This window comes from Typha angustifolia, chromosome 6 (genome assembly GCF_048772165.1).
Source record: "Typha angustifolia cultivar Huaian chromosome 6, ASM4877216v1, whole genome shotgun sequence".
In the NCBI taxonomy this organism is placed as follows: domain Eukaryota; kingdom Viridiplantae; phylum Streptophyta; class Magnoliopsida; order Poales; family Typhaceae; genus Typha; species Typha angustifolia.
The window spans coordinates 8,271,549-8,290,567 of NC_133244.1; the positions used below are offsets into that span (position 1 = coordinate 8,271,549).

Genomic DNA, 19,019 nt, shown 5'->3' on the forward strand with positions numbered 1-19,019 from the left:
AAATTATCTCATTTTTCTTTTCAGGAAGATGTTAACGTAACCAACTATGTGAAGAACCGTGGGCCACCTTTGAATCCTAACATTTACTTAGAAGAAACAAATTAGATCGTAACGTACGTAATCATATAGTAACGTACATGAAGAAAAATACAAAGTTGAGTGAGATATGACATGGTGTTTCTATGACTATATAAAATTTTCGAAATATTTCTTTTGTTGGTCATGTATTATTATTTTTATTTAAAATATTATATGATTAATTTTAAGTTATGTACGTATTTTATTTGGAGAAAATTAATAATAAAAAAAAGGTAAGATGATCATCTAATATTTCTTATTAAAATTGTCGAGGGTGAGAAATATTAGATAGCCGAGATGTCAAAACTATGGTAAAAATAGGTAAAATAGTTTAAGCCCAAGGTGTTTGGATGTAATCCATCCTAATTATCTAAACTTATCGATTATCATAAGTGTCATTATATTCTCTAAAATATCATAATTATTATTTTTTAAATTTTTGGTATATAAAATCAGGCAAAATTAAATAGTTTTCATGTGAAACAATTTACACTGAAAATAAGATAATCTTTCATGAAAGCCGTCTAATTAAGATACTCAACAAGTTTCAAATTAATTATACTATTAACTCACTGAAGCTTTAGAGAAGGATGATCTTAATATTTTATATTCTAACATTTTACTGAGACATTTTGACTACCCCAAAAAATAAATTTAATTTAAAATGTAGGAAAATTTATATTTTCAGTCAAAGAGATGAGTATGCGCTAAAAGTTAAGTATTAGAGAACAGTGAATAATTCTTATGTATTATATTCCAAAACACTTGTACAATGTGATTAACGCCAAATAATTACCATGCAATCCCTCTTAATTTGAGAGAGAGAGAGAGAGAGAGAATAAGAAAGAGCATAGGATTCCTCAAGGGTGGGGTGTAATATATATAAAAGCATACGGCAGCGCACGTTAGGGGTGGGCAGTGACAGAACTATGGAGGGCCTCGCCACGAAACCCCCTTCTTCCTCCTCCTCCTTCCTCTCTCTCTCTCTCTCTCTCTGCTTTCATTTACTTTATTAACTCACCAACACATGCGCATCATCTGCTCCCATTAACGACAATGACCAAAATCGATCGCCATGATGATTCCATATATATATCCATCGTCATACGTTTACAAACTAATCCAGTTTCACGTCTATGTATGTATTTTACCATGTTTGTATGTATGCATACATGCATCATGTGTAGCAGTACCCGCACGAAGCTTTGTGTTCCATAAACTAATGCAAATTAACCACAAATCTAGGAGCTCTTGTCACCATCCAAGTCCGACCAAGCTTTTCAAAGGATTGGTCGCCATTCCCAATGCCTCTCCTCCCTTGGTTTCTGGTCATTCGTGGAAGTGGGATCATGTGCTTCGTTTTCACACTACCATCTATTGCTGACAAGATGAAAGAAGAAAAAACAAAACTTTCTGAAGCTCGTTTAGTAATAGAGGTTGATACAGGTGATGGTGATGATGATGGAGTTTAATTTAGTATTTAGTAACTAAAAAGGAGTTGGCAGTGACCAATCTTGGGTTGGTATAAGTAAAAGGATTTTTTTTCGAAATAATTCCCCCAAACATTCAGATAGAAAGCTTCTTAAGAGGAAGAGACAAAGAAAATTAATTGATTAAAAAAAGTTGAAAGTAGTAAAAAAAAAAATCATATAGCTGACTCCAAATAGTCACAATTTTGATTGGTTATTATTATATATTATTGGGTAAAAAGAAAGGGAAGAATATTACCCTAAAACTGGGAGAACTATTTTTAGGGAAATTATTTTCTGAAAATATAAAGAATAAGGCCCATAGAAACAATATTTAGGCCCAGTTGATTAGATCATGTACCGTAGCCCAACTAGCTGTCAATCGATCAGTGCCGTCCGTTAATCAACGGGCCTGATTTAGTGCAGGAGAAACGAGCGGCCGAAAAGAGTAGTAGGCTAGCAGCATCCGACATTAAATGACGGAACTACCCTCGCGATCTCTCTCGAGTCTCGATCGAACAATAAGGGGAGCTCCGCGAAGAGAAACGACTCGATCGAATCGAGGGAAAAAGAAAAATCTCCTCCTCATGGCGAAACTTTTCTGGTTGGAAGCCATGCTTCCGCTGGCGATCATTGGCGGGATGCTGTGTGTGATGGGCAACGCGCAGTATTTCATCCACAAAGCCGCTCACGGCAGGGTCGGATCTCGGTTTTTTTTCTTCTTTTTTTCTCCTTTTTGTGATTTTTTTTTTGAAATTTGTTTGATTAGTCGATGAAACTTTTGCAGCCGAAGCACATCGGAAACGATGTGTGGGATGTGGCGATGGAGAGGAGGGACAAGAAGCTCATGGAGGAGTACTCTACTTCTGGGAATTAGGTCGGTTCCTGTCACTTTGTTTTATTTTGAGTCGAATTGGTTCTAGGGTTAGGGTTTAGTTTTGATAGCTATTGATGATGATGATGAACATTAAATATGAGGAATCTAGTTTTCTTCTACTTTTGGCTTAAATTGTGCTCTGATTTTGTTCTTCTTTTGAGTAAAAATTTGGCATTTTGATCTAATTTTCAATCAGTAAGCTCGTGATAGGGAACAAAATGTACTTTCTCGGCTACAATTTTTGTTTTAGGGTAAAGAATGGTAAAGGTAATATGATAAGACCAAGTTGGAAGAGAATTTTAATGCAATAACTGTGAGAGATGCATAATTGTAGTCCTACAGCCCCAGGAAGCATTGTTCGATGATCATCCTGGTGTAAAAATCAACATATTGTTAAACTTTGCATATAAAGTATATACACGATATGAGAATCAATATCATGTACACAGTCCAATACAGCGGGCTATCTTGGTGTGACAAATTCACATCCTTATACAGTCTGATATCAATGCATATCCCTGTAATGAAGGTTAAAACATAAACTATAAGATAAAACCACAATCGATAAGGAATAAAATAATAAACGCAAGAGCTTATCTCTCTCTTCCTTTTCTTCTCTCTCCTTATGAGAACCCCAACTAAACAGCTCCTGTGAACTTCTTTGTGTTTGCTACTTCGTCTCTCTTCTAATTAAGTTAGGAGAAGTATGACTTTATTTGAATCCAAGTGGCTTTCCTTCCATGAGTAGGCCCTTCTTACTCATAACAAGGACACCATGCCCCAATGCTTAGTGATCTTTTTTGCAACCAACATCTGGCAGTGGGTTGCTTCCACTTCCTAGTAACAAATATTTAGTTATTCTTCTTTCTTCTTCCTCTTTCATCATTTTCTTTCCGGCCCCCTCTCTCTCTCTCTCAGTGATTTTTAGGGTTATATATTGATAATGAAGTAAATTTAAGCAATGCTTAAAACAAAATGGTGTAAATTGATTGAGAAATACTTAAAATGGAATTCACAATGCCAAATTGACGAAAAGTTGCATTTTTGTTAATCATTCAAGAGCTTGAAGGCTAAATATAGGCTAGACAAAGGATTAACCCTCCCTAAATATAAAGATACTTATGTTCCATTAAACTATTGTCAATATATTAAGCTGCCTAATTTAAGCTTCAAGCCGTGTGCGTTGTAGAACTATTGCTTCGAACTAACGTCATCAAAACATCGTTCCAAACTATCGCGCTGTCTAGTTACTCCTCCAATTCCCTGCATCGGTGAATTATCAATAGAGCCGAGTTATTATGCCAAACTATTAAATCACCAAACAATTCTCTCTGCAACAATTATTTAGAGTTGGAGTCGACTTTGCGACCTCTTCTGTCATAGGAAAAGTAGCTACAAACTTTACTAAAGTTGATTGATTTATTTTTTGATTAGTTTCATATGATTTTCAGAACCAGCTAGTAATGTAGGGTTTTGGTTAGTTTCATCAGCTTTGTTTAGTTCAGCCATGCGTCACTTGATTCCCAAACCTAGGTTATACATATGACCATTATCTGATTTGTTCCATATTCTGAATTGTCAGACATAAGTCTCGTTCAATTATGACAGTTTCTCTTTGCCTTAGCAAAGGGCACAAAGGTGAAATGATTATTTATTTTATTTTAAAATTTTAGCAATAGTTCAGAAATGGACTCCATTTTATTACGAAACAATAAAATCAAACCCCCTTGTCCTATCCAAGGATAGAGGAGGTAGCATTACATCAGATACAACACTCAAATCAGAACAGAATAAAACTACCACTGTCAAAAATTCCAAAATACCAACCCCAAACCGTAGGTCCATAACCAAAGCACTATCAGAGTTATAACAACACAATTATACAGACTACAACTTAGAATACAAGCCCTAGCAAAATAGAAACAGAGTCAACTGGGTTAGAGAACACAAAAGTTGGAGACAAATGGAGCTAGAATCCATCATCCTTCCTGGTTGTTGCCTCCTTATACATCAGTGTAGCTGAGCCTCCGCATTCTTAGTCCTTGTCCAGTACAGAAACATAAGAGTTATTTTTATGAATTAGCTGCCCAAACTTCCTCGGTTATGCTTGGTCAAAAAGAACTGGTTATTTATATAAGTAGTGATCCTGAATACTATTACTGTTGTGTGTTGCTTTGAGCTATTAGCTAATTTCAGTTAATTATTTTGAACCCTACAAGAAGCCTAATTTTTGTCCTTGATTTCAGGATCCAAATGCACAGGGAATGGTTATATTTGATGAAAATAAAGCTCTTTTGCGAATCCAGAGACTATGTGCTTTACCGTTCCTTGTATAATGTTTACTCTGTGCTTTTAGGAACCCCTGTAAGGGTAGTTTGAATTGTTGATTGATTTTCTTGAACTAAAGCAATTTGGTTTAGCAATGGAGGAATTGTTTGTCCTTTCCAAGCCAATCTGGGGGATTTTTTTTAATTATTTCAACAAATTATCTGGCTTTTAATGACATTTCCCCCATACCGCAGTGGCTGAGATCCAAAACCAGTAGGATCCACTGCCATAACTGTTTACTTCCTGTGGGTGATCAGCTCATTTACAGGAAAAAGAAGCTGCGGTTGTTATAATTTAGCAGGAGTATAATTAAAATACAAGGAATCCAACACGCATGACAGTATATTATCTCGCCGTCCGTTGGATTTATCTCTACAAACTGTTATCGGTTGGGGTTGGTATGCTTCAAATGTCCAATAAAATTATCTTGTAAATAAGGACTGCATATACTTGGCCAGTGGTATGCCCTAGTGATCCTTGAAAGCCATTGTTTTGCTCATCTTGATTGCAGGCTGGCAGCTCCATATCAAACTGAACCAGGATCTCACTTTATATGGGTCAGGACTCAGGATAAATTATTATTCTGGACCACTCTAGCTTTTGAATGTGGAAGCATTTTAGCTTAAATTGCTTCCATCTTTCTGTTAATAAATCTTTCATAGTAAACCAATAAGCGAGGTGGTAATTGGCAAAAAGAAAACTAACCATGATCACACAGCACGCAATCCCAAGTCTGGGCCTTCTAACGTATCTTCCATTAAAAAGTACAAAACTACATAATTATCTCATCAAAACATGATATTGCCCTAACCAAAAAGAAAACAAAAATATGATATCAATCTTCCAAAAATATCACTCTAAACAACAAACATGTCATAACCCAGATTCACAACTCATTAAACAAGAAGATCCAACACAATCTAACAACGTCCTAAGCAAGTGAGGTTGGAGAGTTCTTGGAGATGGGTGATAAGCTCACCTCTTCCTCCTCTTCCTCTCCATCTCCTTGTCTCTTCTCCAACACATCATGACGTGGAGAGTTCGAACTTGTAGGGCTACCAGCAGCAACGCTTGTTCTCGGAGACGGGTACGATGGCTGATAAGAGTTAGCAGTAGGAGAGCGAGGACTCGATAGGACCGGAGAAGATAGCATTTCCTCAACCTCTTCCTCGATGTCGTCGTCGTCGTCGCCTGCCAACGAGACAACGTCCTGCATGTTGAGCTGATGGTATTCGACGATCTCCCGGAGGAATCGGTTCTCTCGCGCGTATATGGAGTTCTCATGAGCTAGTCTTGCCTTCTCGGCTAACAGTGTCTCCAACTGTAGCCGTATCTACTCTCATACACAGTGAGAAAATAAAAAAGATAAACATATATATATATATATATATATATTTGCTTATCATTTGCATATTTAGAATAAAAAATATGGATATTTTCGAATACACCCCTATATTTTTTATGAATCTGTAAGTAACACAGTGTGAATTTTATGCAACCCAACTCCTCTATTTCGCACATAATTTTTACGTGACACCTTAGTTAGCCAATCTAAAACAAAACAGTATCAAAATATATTTTTTTCCCTAAAAATATAATTTTAAAAGAACTCTTCTTAAGGGTATTTTAGAAAATCCGGATGTGTAGGATAATGTTCGAAAGCGTTTCAAAGATGTTTTAGTAATTTCCTTTGTAGAGTTATGGTCTAATGAGTATATACAAATTATATAGATAAAAAGGAGTGGCGAGATTACAAAAATATGAAAAATACTGGGAATTATTTGAAAATTTCTCTAAACATAGAAAGATAGAATTGAAGATGTTACTGATCGCATAAAATTGGAGATCAAATGACAGAGGGAAAAGAAGAAGAAGAAGAAGAAGCATAGCTACCAGATCATCGTCTGCATTGTGATCTCCTTTCTGACGGCTCTCCCTCAAGATCTTGTTCTCGTCTTCCAGCTGCGAGCATCGCTCTTTCGTGAAAGCCATGTCGGCTTTGACCGTCTTCAATTCTCGCATCAGAAGCTTAGCTTTGGCAGCCATTGCATTTGCAACCTACAAGAAGAATAACCCACAAAGATGAAATCTTTAAATCGAGGAAAGATGCCAAGGATTCTTTTCCTCTAAGCAACAAAGCTTTTTTTATTATATTTTATTTTATTTTGTTGAGAAAAAACTGAATTCTACATTGCGAGAAACTTTTAGTTGGGTCTCTTGGTCTGTTGGATTCTGAAACTGTAAGTTTGAATTGCTGGGCTTCCTTCCAATCTGCAGCTTTCGCGTTTCTTGGAAGATATCAGCTGTTCGATTCTCGACGATCGTTCGACCTTCCTGCGAGAAGACGATAAAATCCCAAAAGAGTTTGCGACTTGAACACGAAAATTACAAGAATTTTTTTTCTCATACATGTTGATCTAACCTCCAAGGCATTTCGGATTCTTCCCCCAATGTAGTTGATCGCTTCTGATCCTTTCTGGAACGCAGGGCTTTCCTGCTTCCGATTGATTTCAGATGAGTAAATTAAAAAAAAAAAACAGAGAGAGAAACTCTACCACTGCTTCAAGTTTTGCAATCTATCTCACCTGAGGAGCTGGAGATGAATCCAGCAGCTGAGAGTCATCTCTATTATAATCTTCAAATTTTCGGGAATCACCATTGTCTTCGAGTAATTCTTTGGCCTTTTTCGCCAAAATCCCCCAAAATCCATGCTTGGGCTCGTTCAAGCTTTTCATTGACGTGTACTCGCAGGTAATCGGATCCTTCATCATAGAATTCTCCTAAATATTCTTGACCAAGATGAACAAAATGGAAAAAGAAGAAGAGCGAGAGCGAGAGACCTGCCGATAGGCGTAGGAGGAGGAGGAGGCGCGCATCGCCTTCGCGGCGAGCGACGACGGGGAGTTGTCATCAGGGTCGTCTCTGAAGGATCGAGAATCTTCGACGAAGGTGGCGGATCTCGTGATGGTGTTCTTCCTCCGGTAAGCCATTGTTGTGAGTGGTGGAACGAACTCTTCTTCTTCTCCTTCTTTTCCCACGAGCGATTTTTTGGGCGACGAGACCGCGGGAGATGTCAACCTTGGTTTTGATCGGATTGCAAAAACTTACCTCGTTTTCTCACATTTCTAAATCAAACCTCGTCCGACTACGAAGGTGAGCCTTTTTCTTTTGTGCAAATTACCTGAAGAGTGAGGGCTTGATCCGTAAATATCTAAAACAAGAGAGATGTTGTCAAGTAAACATGAAATTTAGGAGAGTAAACCGCGTATGCCAGGAAAGAGTGATGAGAGAAAAAAAATTAAAAAATTAAATAAAGAGTAATAGATTAAAGGTAATTTGATGTCTTTTTTTCTATAATTTTTTATTAACACTCAACTAACTAGATCTAATTATTTTCAAATAGAAGGATATAAAACCAAAAATTTTGTACAATTTTTGTAACTCTACTCTTTAACTCTGGTTTATTAACACTAATCTAATTATTTTCAAATAGAAGGATATAAATTATTAGAATACCAAAAGTAATTTCTAAAATATCTAAATTACCTTCCATTGACTAGATATATAAGTAGAGATATTTGAATTGGTGAGGTGGCTAAGGTGGGATATGATTTAAAAATAGTTTGATTAGGTGTCAGTCATGTCAAAAAGTAGAGTTACAAAAATTATAAAGCAGAGTTAATAATAGTTAGTAAGAGTAACAATATTATGCTATCTATAAATTATAAATCCTCAAAAAAATATTAAAAAAATGAAAAAATATATAGTGTGTTATTTAAAAAGTTCTCCAATAAATAAAATTGGTTCACTCCTCTATTCGTCTAATTACACTTGTTTCAAATTGAGAAAAAGAAGAATTTAGTGGCCAATATTTATTTGATCAAGTTGGTCGAGCTACTTTGGAAGTATTCACCATTTGAATAGGAGTCGTGGCTCAATTTTTAATTATATTTTCTTATGACTGGTTCAAGATTTTACTGATAAAATAATAAGTCAGGTCGTTTAAATAGTACATTGTTCAAGAATATGAAACTAATTAAATAACCAAATGCCCTATGGTTGTATTACAAGCGAAATAACAATAATAGCAAATATCAAAAATAAGTATTAAAGTATAATAAGACAAAGAGGAGATAGGGCAATGCTCCTAAAATAACCAAAAGCGCTGTGGTTGTATTTACCAACCTCAATTTGAGTAACATATGAACATAGGGGTGGTTAGGGCCTTAGGGGGTCACGGATTTATTGATTATATCAATAATCTATAAGTGAAAATTTAAAAATTTAGCAATTTCATGGCAAATCCTAGTAATTTAGGTGAATATAGAAGCTCTTTGAGGCAAAACATGAAAGTGTTTGCAAAACATGAAGCGAGGCGGTGAGATTCACTGGCGAGATAATTCAATTTAGGACAATGATAGTTTGTGTAGATAGGTTAAGATTTTGGTAAGCGAGATCCACAATAGCCAATGTAGGCGACGACAGTGCTGAAGGTTGAGAAGGGGGCCAAGATAAGATCCATCCATGGCATTTGACGTAGACGACAGAGACTTGAACAATCAAAGAAAGGACAGTGACAAATAGATAGTGGCGACACAGTAGATGCAACGCAAAATCATAGCCGGAGAGAAAAGAGACCATATAGAGTGAATGAGTGAGGGAGCGAAAAAACTGTATTAGCAAAGGGGAGAAAAATATTGCTAGGGGTGGTAAAAGAGATGTTTGATCATGAAACAAAACCTCAATCCTTAAAAATGCATAGAATTGAATGTTAAGAATGTAAAAATGATAACAAGTATTTATACGCAACCAAAAAGTACAGAGATAACCTTGCCTTCCACTTGGCCATCATTAGCGAAAAGTATACAGTAAAAAGCTTACTCACAAATCTTCAACAAATCTAGTTATGACAAAAACATATACGTAATATAGTCAACCGAAGTCAATGGAAAAAGAAAATTAAAAGAAAATGAGAAGAAATAAAAGAAGAATAATCTTGGTTACCGAACAAATCTGTAGCTATACTTGTACAAAGGAGCTGTTCATAAGTTAATTAAAAAAGAAAAGGTTAAAAAACACTACAGTACCACTACATTCTGTAGTTCTGTCTTAGGAGGGAATTTAATTCCAAATCCACTCCAGGTTCTCCCCCACCAACTTTTTAGTACTGTTCACCTTCCCACCCTTATCCCCAAAAGAGAAAGAGAAAAGAGGCAGTCAGTCAAATGTGTCAGCGGTAAGTGCACCACCCCCACTGCCCCCATTCCCCTCTGTGCCCGTGTTCAATGCCCCCTCTCCCTTTTGAGGGCTTTCAGATGAGGCTTTTATCGTCAAATCTCTGCCTAGATCTGCTACAAAAGACCTTTCACTTGAATATTTCATATGCTCCTCTTGGGTCGCTTTCCTTGTCTACAACCCATCACTTAGCAGCTCTATCATCTTCCAAGTAGCAATATAACCCACTACTTCTCAATCCATGCTATTGGGTTTGTGTTGTTTTAATTTTCCTTAGGTTATCTTCTATAGACAGTATATATATATATATATGCAACATGAAGTCTTTGGAAAATTTTGGGCACTCTTTGCCTTGGATAGAAACAATATGAATCTCGCCAATATCATGTATTCATGTCATATCTCTCTATTCTTGCAAATTTTAAGGTATGCATCTCTACATGGTAGGATTTGTTTCTCCTTCTTAACTTGTGTGCAGCTTTGTTTTCGTGATATAGAGGATTAGGGTTTGTTTCCATGCTGGGTTATCAAGTGCCAAATGACCCATATGCCTCATTTGGGAAGGTAGTAGTAAAGTTCAGGTTTTGGTCCTTCCATCTCTCTCTCGACCCAGTTTATTCTATGACATGAACGTAGCTTACTTTGCCTTCTAGTTTCCTTGGTTCCATTTTCCTGTACTTTAGGAAGGTTAATTCCCAGTAGACTTTTGTTCTCATGTTTGGGAACATAAATATGGACTATCTTGTGATCCGGACCTAGAAAAAGGGAAAGCTGGCCTATGATCTAAGATTAAGAACATGATCTATTAGTTGATATATTTATGCAGGAAATATTAGCATCTAGAAAGAGTTTTGTCTGAGAAATACATAGTTTTGGTTTTCTAAAAGAGGTGACCCATTTTTGTTGGCTTTTTTGAGAAACTACTACTTGATTCTTTTGTGTTGCATAATTTGCTAGTCTGGAGTTTATGATCTCATCGCTAAATTATATGCCACAAAAATACATGATTGAAATTGAAATTTATGCTGAATGAATTCGTTTCTCTTCTCTTTATTCTGCTGAAAGTTTTTATCTCCATGCTTTGGTAGAGTTCTTGTAATAGTTCTTCTAGATTTTTTTTCACCATTATTTGAAAGCTGTATTGATCGTGCATTATTTCTTTGTACTAGAGATGAAGACGGTCCTTGTTATCCTTTTCTTGTCTTTATTGAATGATTTGACGCGAGAGGGATCTTTTACCCTCTTGTGCTCCAATTAGATAGGATTAATATGGAGTTGGAAACTCTATAATTGCTTCCTATGCTGTCCTTTTTGTAGTACTGTGTGATAGTTTTTATCTTAATGTTACTTCCTATATTGCTCCCTATGCTGCCCTTCGAAGTCTAATTATTATCACTCAATTAAATATAAGAAGGGAAGTTGCACCTGAAGCTTTGTTTATATGGAAATTACTAGATTTTAGCCTGGAATTATTTAGACAGTAGATCATAATTTTTTCCTGCTAAGTAAAAACCTATCCCTACTTTGCCTTTCTCTTATCTTGAACTAGAAATATGTCTTGGAAGCTGCTAACATAATGAGTAAGATTTGAGAGATGGGTTTAAGAGAGCTTCCTTCAGTCCACTCACGGATGTTTTATGGGGTTTGAATTAGCTGCCGACTCATTCATTCAAACACTCGGTAGAAATAAGATCAATAGTAGTCTTCTCCTACTCCGGCTTGAGTTGCCGTGTGAATGAGTGAATGATGCGGGAGGTTATTCTCTCCCTCTCATTCTATGCTTGGACTGAAGGGAGCTCCCTCCTCTTTTTTTTAAGACTTTCTTTCTTTTATTTCTTCCTTTTATTTATCTTTCTATCCTTTACTATGTAGTTATTTATCTCATCTTGGTTATCCTTATGAGAGCATAGGTGTTTATACTTACTTTAGCCAGTGCTTACGTTTATAAATTTATACAAAATAATGGGAAAACTATCCAATATAATATTACACTGAGAGAGCACCAGTTTTAATTCTTCTGTACATGTCTTTAGCTCAAAATACACATGAGGTAAGTTTCGACATACTAAATCTCCCCTCACCCGTTCTGGGAGTAACTTTTAATATGTTCTATTATCTATATGAAAACATAAGAACTGTGCATGAACAGTCACCCTATATATTCTTCTGCTAATTCTTCTGCTAATAGGGCCTATGTTTTTTTTTTACTTCTTCAGATCTTGTAGCATTAAAAGGAATACTGAAAGTTTCCTCACTGTGTAAGATCTCTATGCAAGTTGCTACTTACATGGTTCAGCATAAATCTGGAAATATGTGTATGAGATGAGAGAGTACTCTAGCAGTCACCACTCACCAGAGCACCACAAGCCTCTTTTCTTTAGATCATGCAGGTCTTGAGGACAATTATAAGGTCTAAGTTTACACTTTCTGATAGCCTGATGTAAGGAAAAGCCTTGGAAAGGACAGTGTTTCCTGTTCATCAACAGTGAAAGTACAGAACCTTTCAAAATTAATCATTTTTTTTTAATATTTTGCTCAGCCCTTCCTTTGTCCTCTCTTCCAATCCGATCTGCAAGTAGTTGAAATCAAATAGACTCCACCACCACTATGGTGGCCTCCCCCCATATGTCTCTCTACCTTAATTAACTTAGGAAGGTGTGCTCATAAGGGTTATTTTATTTGATTCTTTTTCTTTCCCCCCCCTCTCAGGGATAGATCAGCATACATATTTATGCATCATGAGGTGGAAGTACAGTTCACCTCATTTTCTTAACGATGCACCTTCGCCAAGTTGTCTATTTTAGTAGTATATTCTTGGAATGGGCTCCTATTCAAAGAAGCTTTGCTTAGATTAATGGATTCTGCTTGAGATCTAGGGTGGTTCAGGTTAGGTCTGAGACTTTCTAAAAATAGGCAGGTTGCCTATGTAAAAAGCCCACTCGGAGGTAGGGTGACAAGTTGTTTGGTTTCCATTTATGGAAATTGTCTTTAGGGTTATCTTAACTCATGCGTACTTACTACTTAGTGGTCCTCAAATGCTTTTACAGTAAGCTAATGGAATGTTATTAGACTATTCTCATTGCAGTACTTACAAGAGGTTTTTACTGCCCATTTGACACATGCAAGAGCTTAACTTATTCCATTTCTTTCACTCTTTTTTCTTCTTCTTCTTTGATCTTCTACCTCAAAAGAGACTTTTGCTGCCTTTTTTCTTCTTCTTTTTGTGTGGACTGGAATACTTATTTGAAGTGTGGAAATGGAATTAGATTATGTCATGTATATAATGGTAATCATATGCAGCTGAAGAAATTTATGGTGCACAATTATTCTTTTCTCATGCCCTCTTACCATTTATTTGTAGTGGAGAGATGGAATATGGTGATGTTGTCATGAAGTAGAGGTTGCTGGAAGAATATTAGTGTATAAAAAATATTATTGGATTTGTCATGGATTAACCTTTGCTGATTGTATACACTGCCTATTCTTCTATTATTTCATGTTGCTCTTTTTCCTTCTCACCTCTTGATCTTTCTATTCAATTTATTCCAAGATTACGAAAAAAAAGTACAATGGAGAAAAATAACTTTACTACACAATTGACAAGAAATTTAGGGAAACATTGAAATTGAGATAAAGGAAATTTTAATCTAATTTTTGTTGGGTGTTTGGTTGAGAATGGAAAGGAAAAAAGTGTTAGAAAATAGTATAGGATAAGATGATATTTAGTTATAATAGTTAAGATAAGGAATAAAAACGATCAATTGATGTTATTGATTTTTTCCCCTAAATTAATATAATGTTTGCCTTTTTTTTTATATCGGAAATGATAGGAAAGTTTAAATTTATATAGAAATTATGATTTTATCTTACAACTATTATATTATCATATAATGATTATTTTTAAAATTTCTGGTGGAAAAACATATCTAATATATTATATTATGGTCATGTTATAATTTAATAATTTTATTAGTCGTATTATAATTCGGTAATACATTTTAAATATTACTGGAGAGGGCAAAGCCATAGAATAGTCTTTCGGCTAAAAGGTAGATAAAAGTTGGGATAAAATATATCATGATAGGGGCCACTTTTAATATTGTTTTTATCTGCTTATCTTACATTTGGCATAAATTTTGGGAATAATGCAGGGTTTTTCTCAGATAACCCTTTTTATTCGGTCTACGTGCCAAACGAGCAATCTAAGGGAGGATATAAATAGCTTTCATGTTATTTGGAAAGAATATTTTTGTATCTATATAATTCGGATATTATTAAGTTTTCACTTTTCCTTAATAAAAAAATATGTCACATTATTTTGATCATTTTGGCCCTCCCAACTTATCTAGTGAGTAATTCTCTTGTCCCTCTTTTATCTTGGATAACATTATTAAGTTTTCTCGCTCATTTTTCGCGACGGTGATAACTTACATGATTCTCGAAGTGAGCTTTGCTGGTTGAGAGCGATGGATCTACTTATAATTTAGGTCAAACTTACTTATGCCGAACAAGGACGGAAAACAGTGTGTAAGCTACTAACAAGTTTGGTGATTTGTACAGACTTTAATGACCCACTTTTCATACTTAGGAGAGTTTACTTCAAAAATTATTGGGGATGGTGAATTGTATTCAACAACTATGTTGGACGAAGTACATAAAAAGTCTTTGGTTTCTTAATAGAGGTGGTTGGACTGTGCATTGTGTCAGGTCATTTGTTCATAATAGATTCATGTTTCTCTTCCAGGCTAAGATAAGTGGATTTGAGTCTGTTGGCCACCATACCACTACTGCCTTTTAGATTTCTAAATTCTAAGCCTTACATAGATGATTGGCATATCATTTGGAGGTCGTTGTCAGACTTCACTTAAAATATTTTTCCAAATGCCAGAGTGTCCACTGTGCACGAACAAGACAGAGGATATTGATCATCTTCTCATTCACTACCCCAACTGAAGACATCTTGGAATATCTTGTAAAGATATCACTCTATCTCATTCAGGTTTGATGACAATTGCTATCACCGTACGTAATTGGGCTCCTTCTCATGCTGGCTCTACAAAGCTCAATTTGGATGGGAATTCTTTGCTCAGGATTCTTGCAGTTGCAGTTGTTTGTCCCTCCCTCCTGCAAGCTCCTCTTCACAGGCATTTCTAGTGGACATGTTGAGGGTCTCTCTCTGTGACTCAGCTGAGGCCCACAATGGCTTTCCATAAAACATTGCTTTGGTGAGATTATACAACTATATAAGTTTACGTATCGTATCAAAAAACAAATCAAAAAGGAAACTAAGTCTGAAATGTGCGAGATTAAGGCCCAACCAGACCTAAAGTTCATTGGGTTTTCGGGCTTCGCATGGTGTGGTGGTTCAAAACGTAATCAATTTATAGTTTACACCCTTCCTTTTGTGCTTATTACTATTACTCCCCATTATTTTGCCTTTTTCTTTATTGCCTTGGTTTTTTTTTTTAAACCCAACGTTCCAAATTGAAATGTCGCCCTATTAACATGACTGTCAACCTCGCAACCCTCGTCTTCCACCTCCAGCTCTGCGGCCGCCTTGGCCACCTCTCCAAAGCTCGCGAACTCCACGGTTACCTCATCACCTCCGGCCTCCACGTCTCCCCATTCGCCCTCACCACCCTCATCTCCCTTTACTCTCGGCTCTCCCTCCCTTCTCTTTCCCTCGCCGCGTTCCGGTCCTTCCCCCACCAACCCCCGAACCTCTTCGCCTTCAACGCCGCCATCGCCGCGCTCGCATCCAACTCCCTCCCCTTTTCTGCTCTCCAGCTCTTCCTCCGCCTCCGTCGGGAAGCCCATGAGGCCCCCGACGAGTTCACGTTTCCGTGGACCATCAAGGCCTGCGCCGAGATTGGTTCTGTCCAGAGTCTCGGAATGATCCATGGAGGAACTGTCAAGGTTGGTCTTGACGAGGAGGTGTTTACTGCGAGCGCGTTGGTCCATTCGTATCTGAAAATGGGGTTTGTGGAGGAGGCAAGAAAGGTGTTTGATGAATTGCCAGTCAGGGATGTGGTGCTGTGGAATGCGATGGTTAATGGGTTCGCACAGATGGGTTTGTTTGGTTTGGCATTGGAGTATTTCTACATGATGGTTGGAGAAGGGGTGGTGCCTAGTAAGTTTACTGCAACGGGGATCTTATCGGTGTTTACGGCGATGGCAGATTTGAGAAATGGGAGAAAGATGCATGCTTTTGTTACAAAGGCTGGGCATGACGGCGAGGCGGCTGTTGGAAATGCGCTAATTGATTTGTATGGAAAGTGTCATAAGGTAGGTGATGCGACGAAAGTGTTCGAGACAATGGTTGATGGAGAAAGGGATATCTTTTCTTGGAATTCGATGCTCTCTGCTCTCCAGTATTCGGCTGACCACGTCGGCGCTTTGCGGCTCTTTGGCCGGATGCGGCGGCTCGGTTTGTTGCCAGATGCTGTGACCATGGCAGCTGTCCTCCCTGCCTGTGCACACATGGCGGCTCTGCGGCTCGGCCGCAGGTTCCATTCCTACATGGTCACGAGCGGCATGGCCAGCGTAATGGACGTTTTTGCAAGCAATGCGCTGGCCGACATGTACGCCAAGAGCGGCGCATTAAAGGATGCGCGCCTGGTGTTCGACAAAATGCCCCAGAGGGACGTCGCATCGTGGAACATCATGATCGATGGGTACGCCTCACACGGGCGCGGCAGAGAAGCTGTAGAATTATTCAACCGGATGACGATGGCCGAGCATTTGGTGCCGGACGAGGTGACGTTGTTAGGAACATTGGCGGCTTGCAGCCACGCCGGTCTCGTGGACGAGGGACGAGGTTTGCTAATGAGGATGAGAGAGGATTTCGGGGTGACGCCCGGGCCGGATCACTACGCATGTGCGGCGGACATGTTGGGGCGCGCGGGGAGGCTGGACGAGGCGAAAGAGGTGGCGGAGGCCGCAGGAGATGCCGGAGCTGGGGCGTGGAGGGTATACCTGGCGTCGTGCCGGACGCACGGTGAGGCAGGGAGAGCAAAGGAGGCGGCGAAGAAGATAGGGGATCTAGAACAAGAGGAAGTGGGGAGCGGGGGTTGGGTGCTGCTCGCCAATGCGTGCGGGTCGGGGGGAAGCTACGGGGAGGTGGAGGAGGTGAGAGGGGAGATGAGGAGGAGAGGGGTCAGGAAGGCGGCGCCCGGGTGTAGTTGGGTGGAGGTTGGAGCAGAGGAGGGAGGAGGAGTGCATGCATTTGTGAGTGGCGATAGGGAGCATCCCGCAATGGAGGGAATCTATGAGATGTTGCATAGGCTAGTAGGGAGGATGAGGGAGTGTGGATACGTGCCTGATATGGGCATGGAGAGGACATTGCATGGTGATTGAGGGAATTGCAGCAGATCTTATACAAATTGGCTGAAGATTTATCATTCGGCAGCCAATGCTAGACTGCCAAGTGCTAATTTAGCACAGCAATTTCTAACCAAAATAAATTTATTGGTTACAGCAAGGTTTTATTTGCAAGATTTATTGCTTATCTTGTACTGTTGAAGTTTCTAAGAAAATAGAAAAGGATATGAACATATATGATCAAGTGTAACTTTTAGCAGATTAGCATTGATTGCTGTCTCAGATAATTACTACTAGTCTACTAGAAGGTCTTGACTCTCGAGTCCACTTATTCATCCACTGTGTGGGCTAGAACTTTGATTTCATTTTCAATTTTTTAAACTGTTAATATATTTTTTTCAGTTAAAACGCTAGAAAGGAGGGTCAGTGGATACAATGAGGCTGCCGCCACCACCACCACCACCACTAAGACTCGCCGGAAAGCTCGACCCTGACAAGAAGTCATCGCCAAATATCACAGCTCCGGCTGCCAGGGCTCCCGCTCCGAGACCCATCCCGAAGCCCGGTCCGCCGGCCTGGCCTACAGTCCTATTCGGTGGTACATTGATGTAGTGCTCCGGAAGTCGGTTCGGTGGTGCAGGGAATAACGTCGGCAGGAAACCAGCATTGGAAGGCGGCGGCGGCGGCGGCGGAGTTGTACGTCTGGGGTATCCTGTGCTAGATGTAGACGGATTTTGATGGTTTACCGGGGCCGGCGTGGGCTTGCCGTAAGGATGACCGGTCTGGTTGTAGCCTCCAAATTGGCCCAATGGAGGTGGTTGAGGTCTGGTAGGATAAGTATATATTGGCCCATCTTCTAAAGCTAGTGTGATGCCATCCTTCTGATCTGATGAGTATGTGAAACCTTCTTGTGGACCTGCAAATTATAATTTTCAGATGAAAACAAGCTACAAGCTACTGATTCAAAGTTTTTAGTCATTCTAAGTTTCAAAATAAAACCTGAATGGGAACCAAATCCCTCTCTCTCCTTAGAGATGCGAATGGAGATATCAACCAGTCCTTGCGACTTCCCCGAATTCCTCTTCCTCAGCTGAAAACTTCCAGTCTCCTCAACTCCTGATGGTTCCACATCTCGCGCAGACCTTGCCAGAAACTCCTTCAACTGAACAGTTGCAGCTCCTTGCAGATGTTCCCCTAAGAAAATCGGCTCTCTCCTATAAACTTCCACAGTTAGTGACAAGTTTTGCAAGCTGGTGTCTCTCTCGTCAATGGAAACTGAGAACTTGGTGTTCCAAGTTGGGTTTGGGCTCTTGGATGTGTCTATCTTTGTGCAGTACTTGTTGTTTGAATCAATCCACCCAACAGCAAACCACTGGGGCCTCAAGAGAGAAGATCTGTGGCCAAGGCCTCGGGCAGATATGATGCACACCTCTATGCAAATATTTGCCATTCTTCCCAAACAATTCGTGAAACGATTATGGTAAATTTTTGGTCGGATGAGGACAAGAAAAGGAGAACAGTATGTGTGCACTTTGGCATCCCAGAAAGATCGCTTTACCTCTTAACACAGAGATTCTTTCTCCAAGAAGGAAAGTTGAAGGCATCTCTATCTCTCTGCTTACTCCTCTAGCTAGAAGAATCTAATGCCAATCTATAACGCACTAAACGAAGTAGCCCACCCTCCTTTCACTTTACTTGGGCCTTGTCTTTTG

The 19,019-nt window shown here is 38.8% G+C and overlaps 4 protein-coding genes across 6 annotated transcripts; 2 read left to right on the forward strand and 2 right to left on the reverse strand.

Moving 5' to 3' along the window:
- Window positions 1-2,054: 2,054 nt before the first annotated feature.
- LOC140761142 (NADH dehydrogenase [ubiquinone] 1 alpha subcomplex subunit 1) lies at window positions 2,055-4,877 on the forward strand. Its single transcript, XM_073098343.1, has 3 exons — window positions 2,055-2,245; window positions 2,335-2,424; window positions 4,671-4,877. Exons 1-2 carry the CDS (start codon window positions 2,135-2,137, stop codon window positions 2,422-2,424), a joined length of 201 nt encoding a protein of 66 aa, XP_072954444.1. The 5' UTR covers window positions 2,055-2,134; the 3' UTR covers window positions 4,671-4,877.
- Window positions 4,878-5,493: 616 nt separating this feature from the next.
- Window positions 5,494-7,851, reverse strand: LOC140761477 (uncharacterized). Of its 3 annotated transcripts, none has more exons than XM_073098819.1 (6): window positions 7,593-7,851; window positions 7,338-7,514; window positions 7,162-7,246; window positions 6,943-7,082; window positions 6,646-6,810; window positions 5,494-6,085 (listed from the first exon to the last, which is right to left on the reverse strand). In XM_073098819.1, the coding sequence occupies exons 1-6, from the start codon at window positions 7,740-7,742 to the stop codon at window positions 5,684-5,686; spliced, it is 1,119 nt and encodes a 372-aa protein (XP_072954920.1). In that variant the 5' UTR covers window positions 7,743-7,851; the 3' UTR covers window positions 5,494-5,683. The 3 variants fall into 3 exon arrangements, with proteins under 3 accessions (XP_072954920.1, XP_072954921.1, XP_072954922.1); XM_073098820.1 differs by having other exon boundaries at window positions 6,943-7,086; window positions 7,175-7,246; window positions 7,593-7,850; XM_073098821.1 differs by having other exon boundaries at window positions 6,943-7,086; window positions 7,593-7,727.
- Window positions 7,852-15,332: 7,481 nt separating this feature from the next.
- On the forward strand, window positions 15,333-17,350 carry LOC140761733 (pentatricopeptide repeat-containing protein At3g14730-like). Its single transcript, XM_073099188.1, has one exon. The coding sequence runs from the start codon at window positions 15,493-15,495 to the stop codon at window positions 17,341-17,343; it is 1,851 nt and encodes a 616-aa protein (XP_072955289.1). The 5' UTR covers window positions 15,333-15,492; the 3' UTR covers window positions 17,344-17,350.
- A 257-nt stretch (window positions 17,351-17,607) lies between these two features.
- Window positions 17,608-18,882, reverse strand: LOC140761734 (protein SRC2 homolog). The gene is made up of 2 exons (XM_073099189.1): window positions 18,307-18,882; window positions 17,608-18,223 (listed from the first exon to the last, which is right to left on the reverse strand). Exons 1-2 carry the CDS (start codon window positions 18,755-18,757, stop codon window positions 17,718-17,720), a joined length of 957 nt encoding a protein of 318 aa, XP_072955290.1. The 5' UTR covers window positions 18,758-18,882; the 3' UTR covers window positions 17,608-17,717.
- Between the last annotated feature and the right edge of the window lie 137 nt (window positions 18,883-19,019).

Excerpts from the sequence above, each read along its gene's own strand:
- LOC140761733 (XM_073099188.1), top strand. The coding sequence starts at position 15,493 with ATGACTGTCAACCTCGCAACCCTCGTCTTCCACCTCCAGCTCTGCGGC.
- LOC140761734 (XM_073099189.1), bottom strand. The coding sequence starts at position 18,757 with ATGGCAAATATTTGCATAGAGGTGTGCATCATATCTGCCCGAGGCCTT. Across the intron at positions 18,224-18,306 it reads GGGATTTGGTTCCCATTCAG|GTCCACAAGAAGGTTTCACA; the intron begins GTTTTATTTTGA and ends TATAATTTGCAG.
- LOC140761477 (XM_073098819.1), bottom strand. The coding sequence starts at position 7,742 with ATGGCTTACCGGAGGAAGAACACCATCACGAGATCCGCCACCTTCGTC. Across the intron at positions 7,515-7,592 it reads CCTCCTACGCCTATCGGCAG|GATCCGATTACCTGCGAGTA; the intron begins GTCTCTCGCTCT and ends TCTATGATGAAG. Across the intron at positions 7,083-7,161 it reads CTTGGAGGTTAGATCAACAT|GTCGAACGATCGTCGAGAAT; the intron begins GTATGAGAAAAA and ends TCTCGCAGGAAG.
- LOC140761142 (XM_073098343.1), top strand. The coding sequence starts at position 2,135 with ATGGCGAAACTTTTCTGGTTGGAAGCCATGCTTCCGCTGGCGATCATT. Across the intron at positions 2,246-2,334 it reads ACAAAGCCGCTCACGGCAGG|CCGAAGCACATCGGAAACGA; the intron begins GTCGGATCTCGG and ends AAACTTTTGCAG.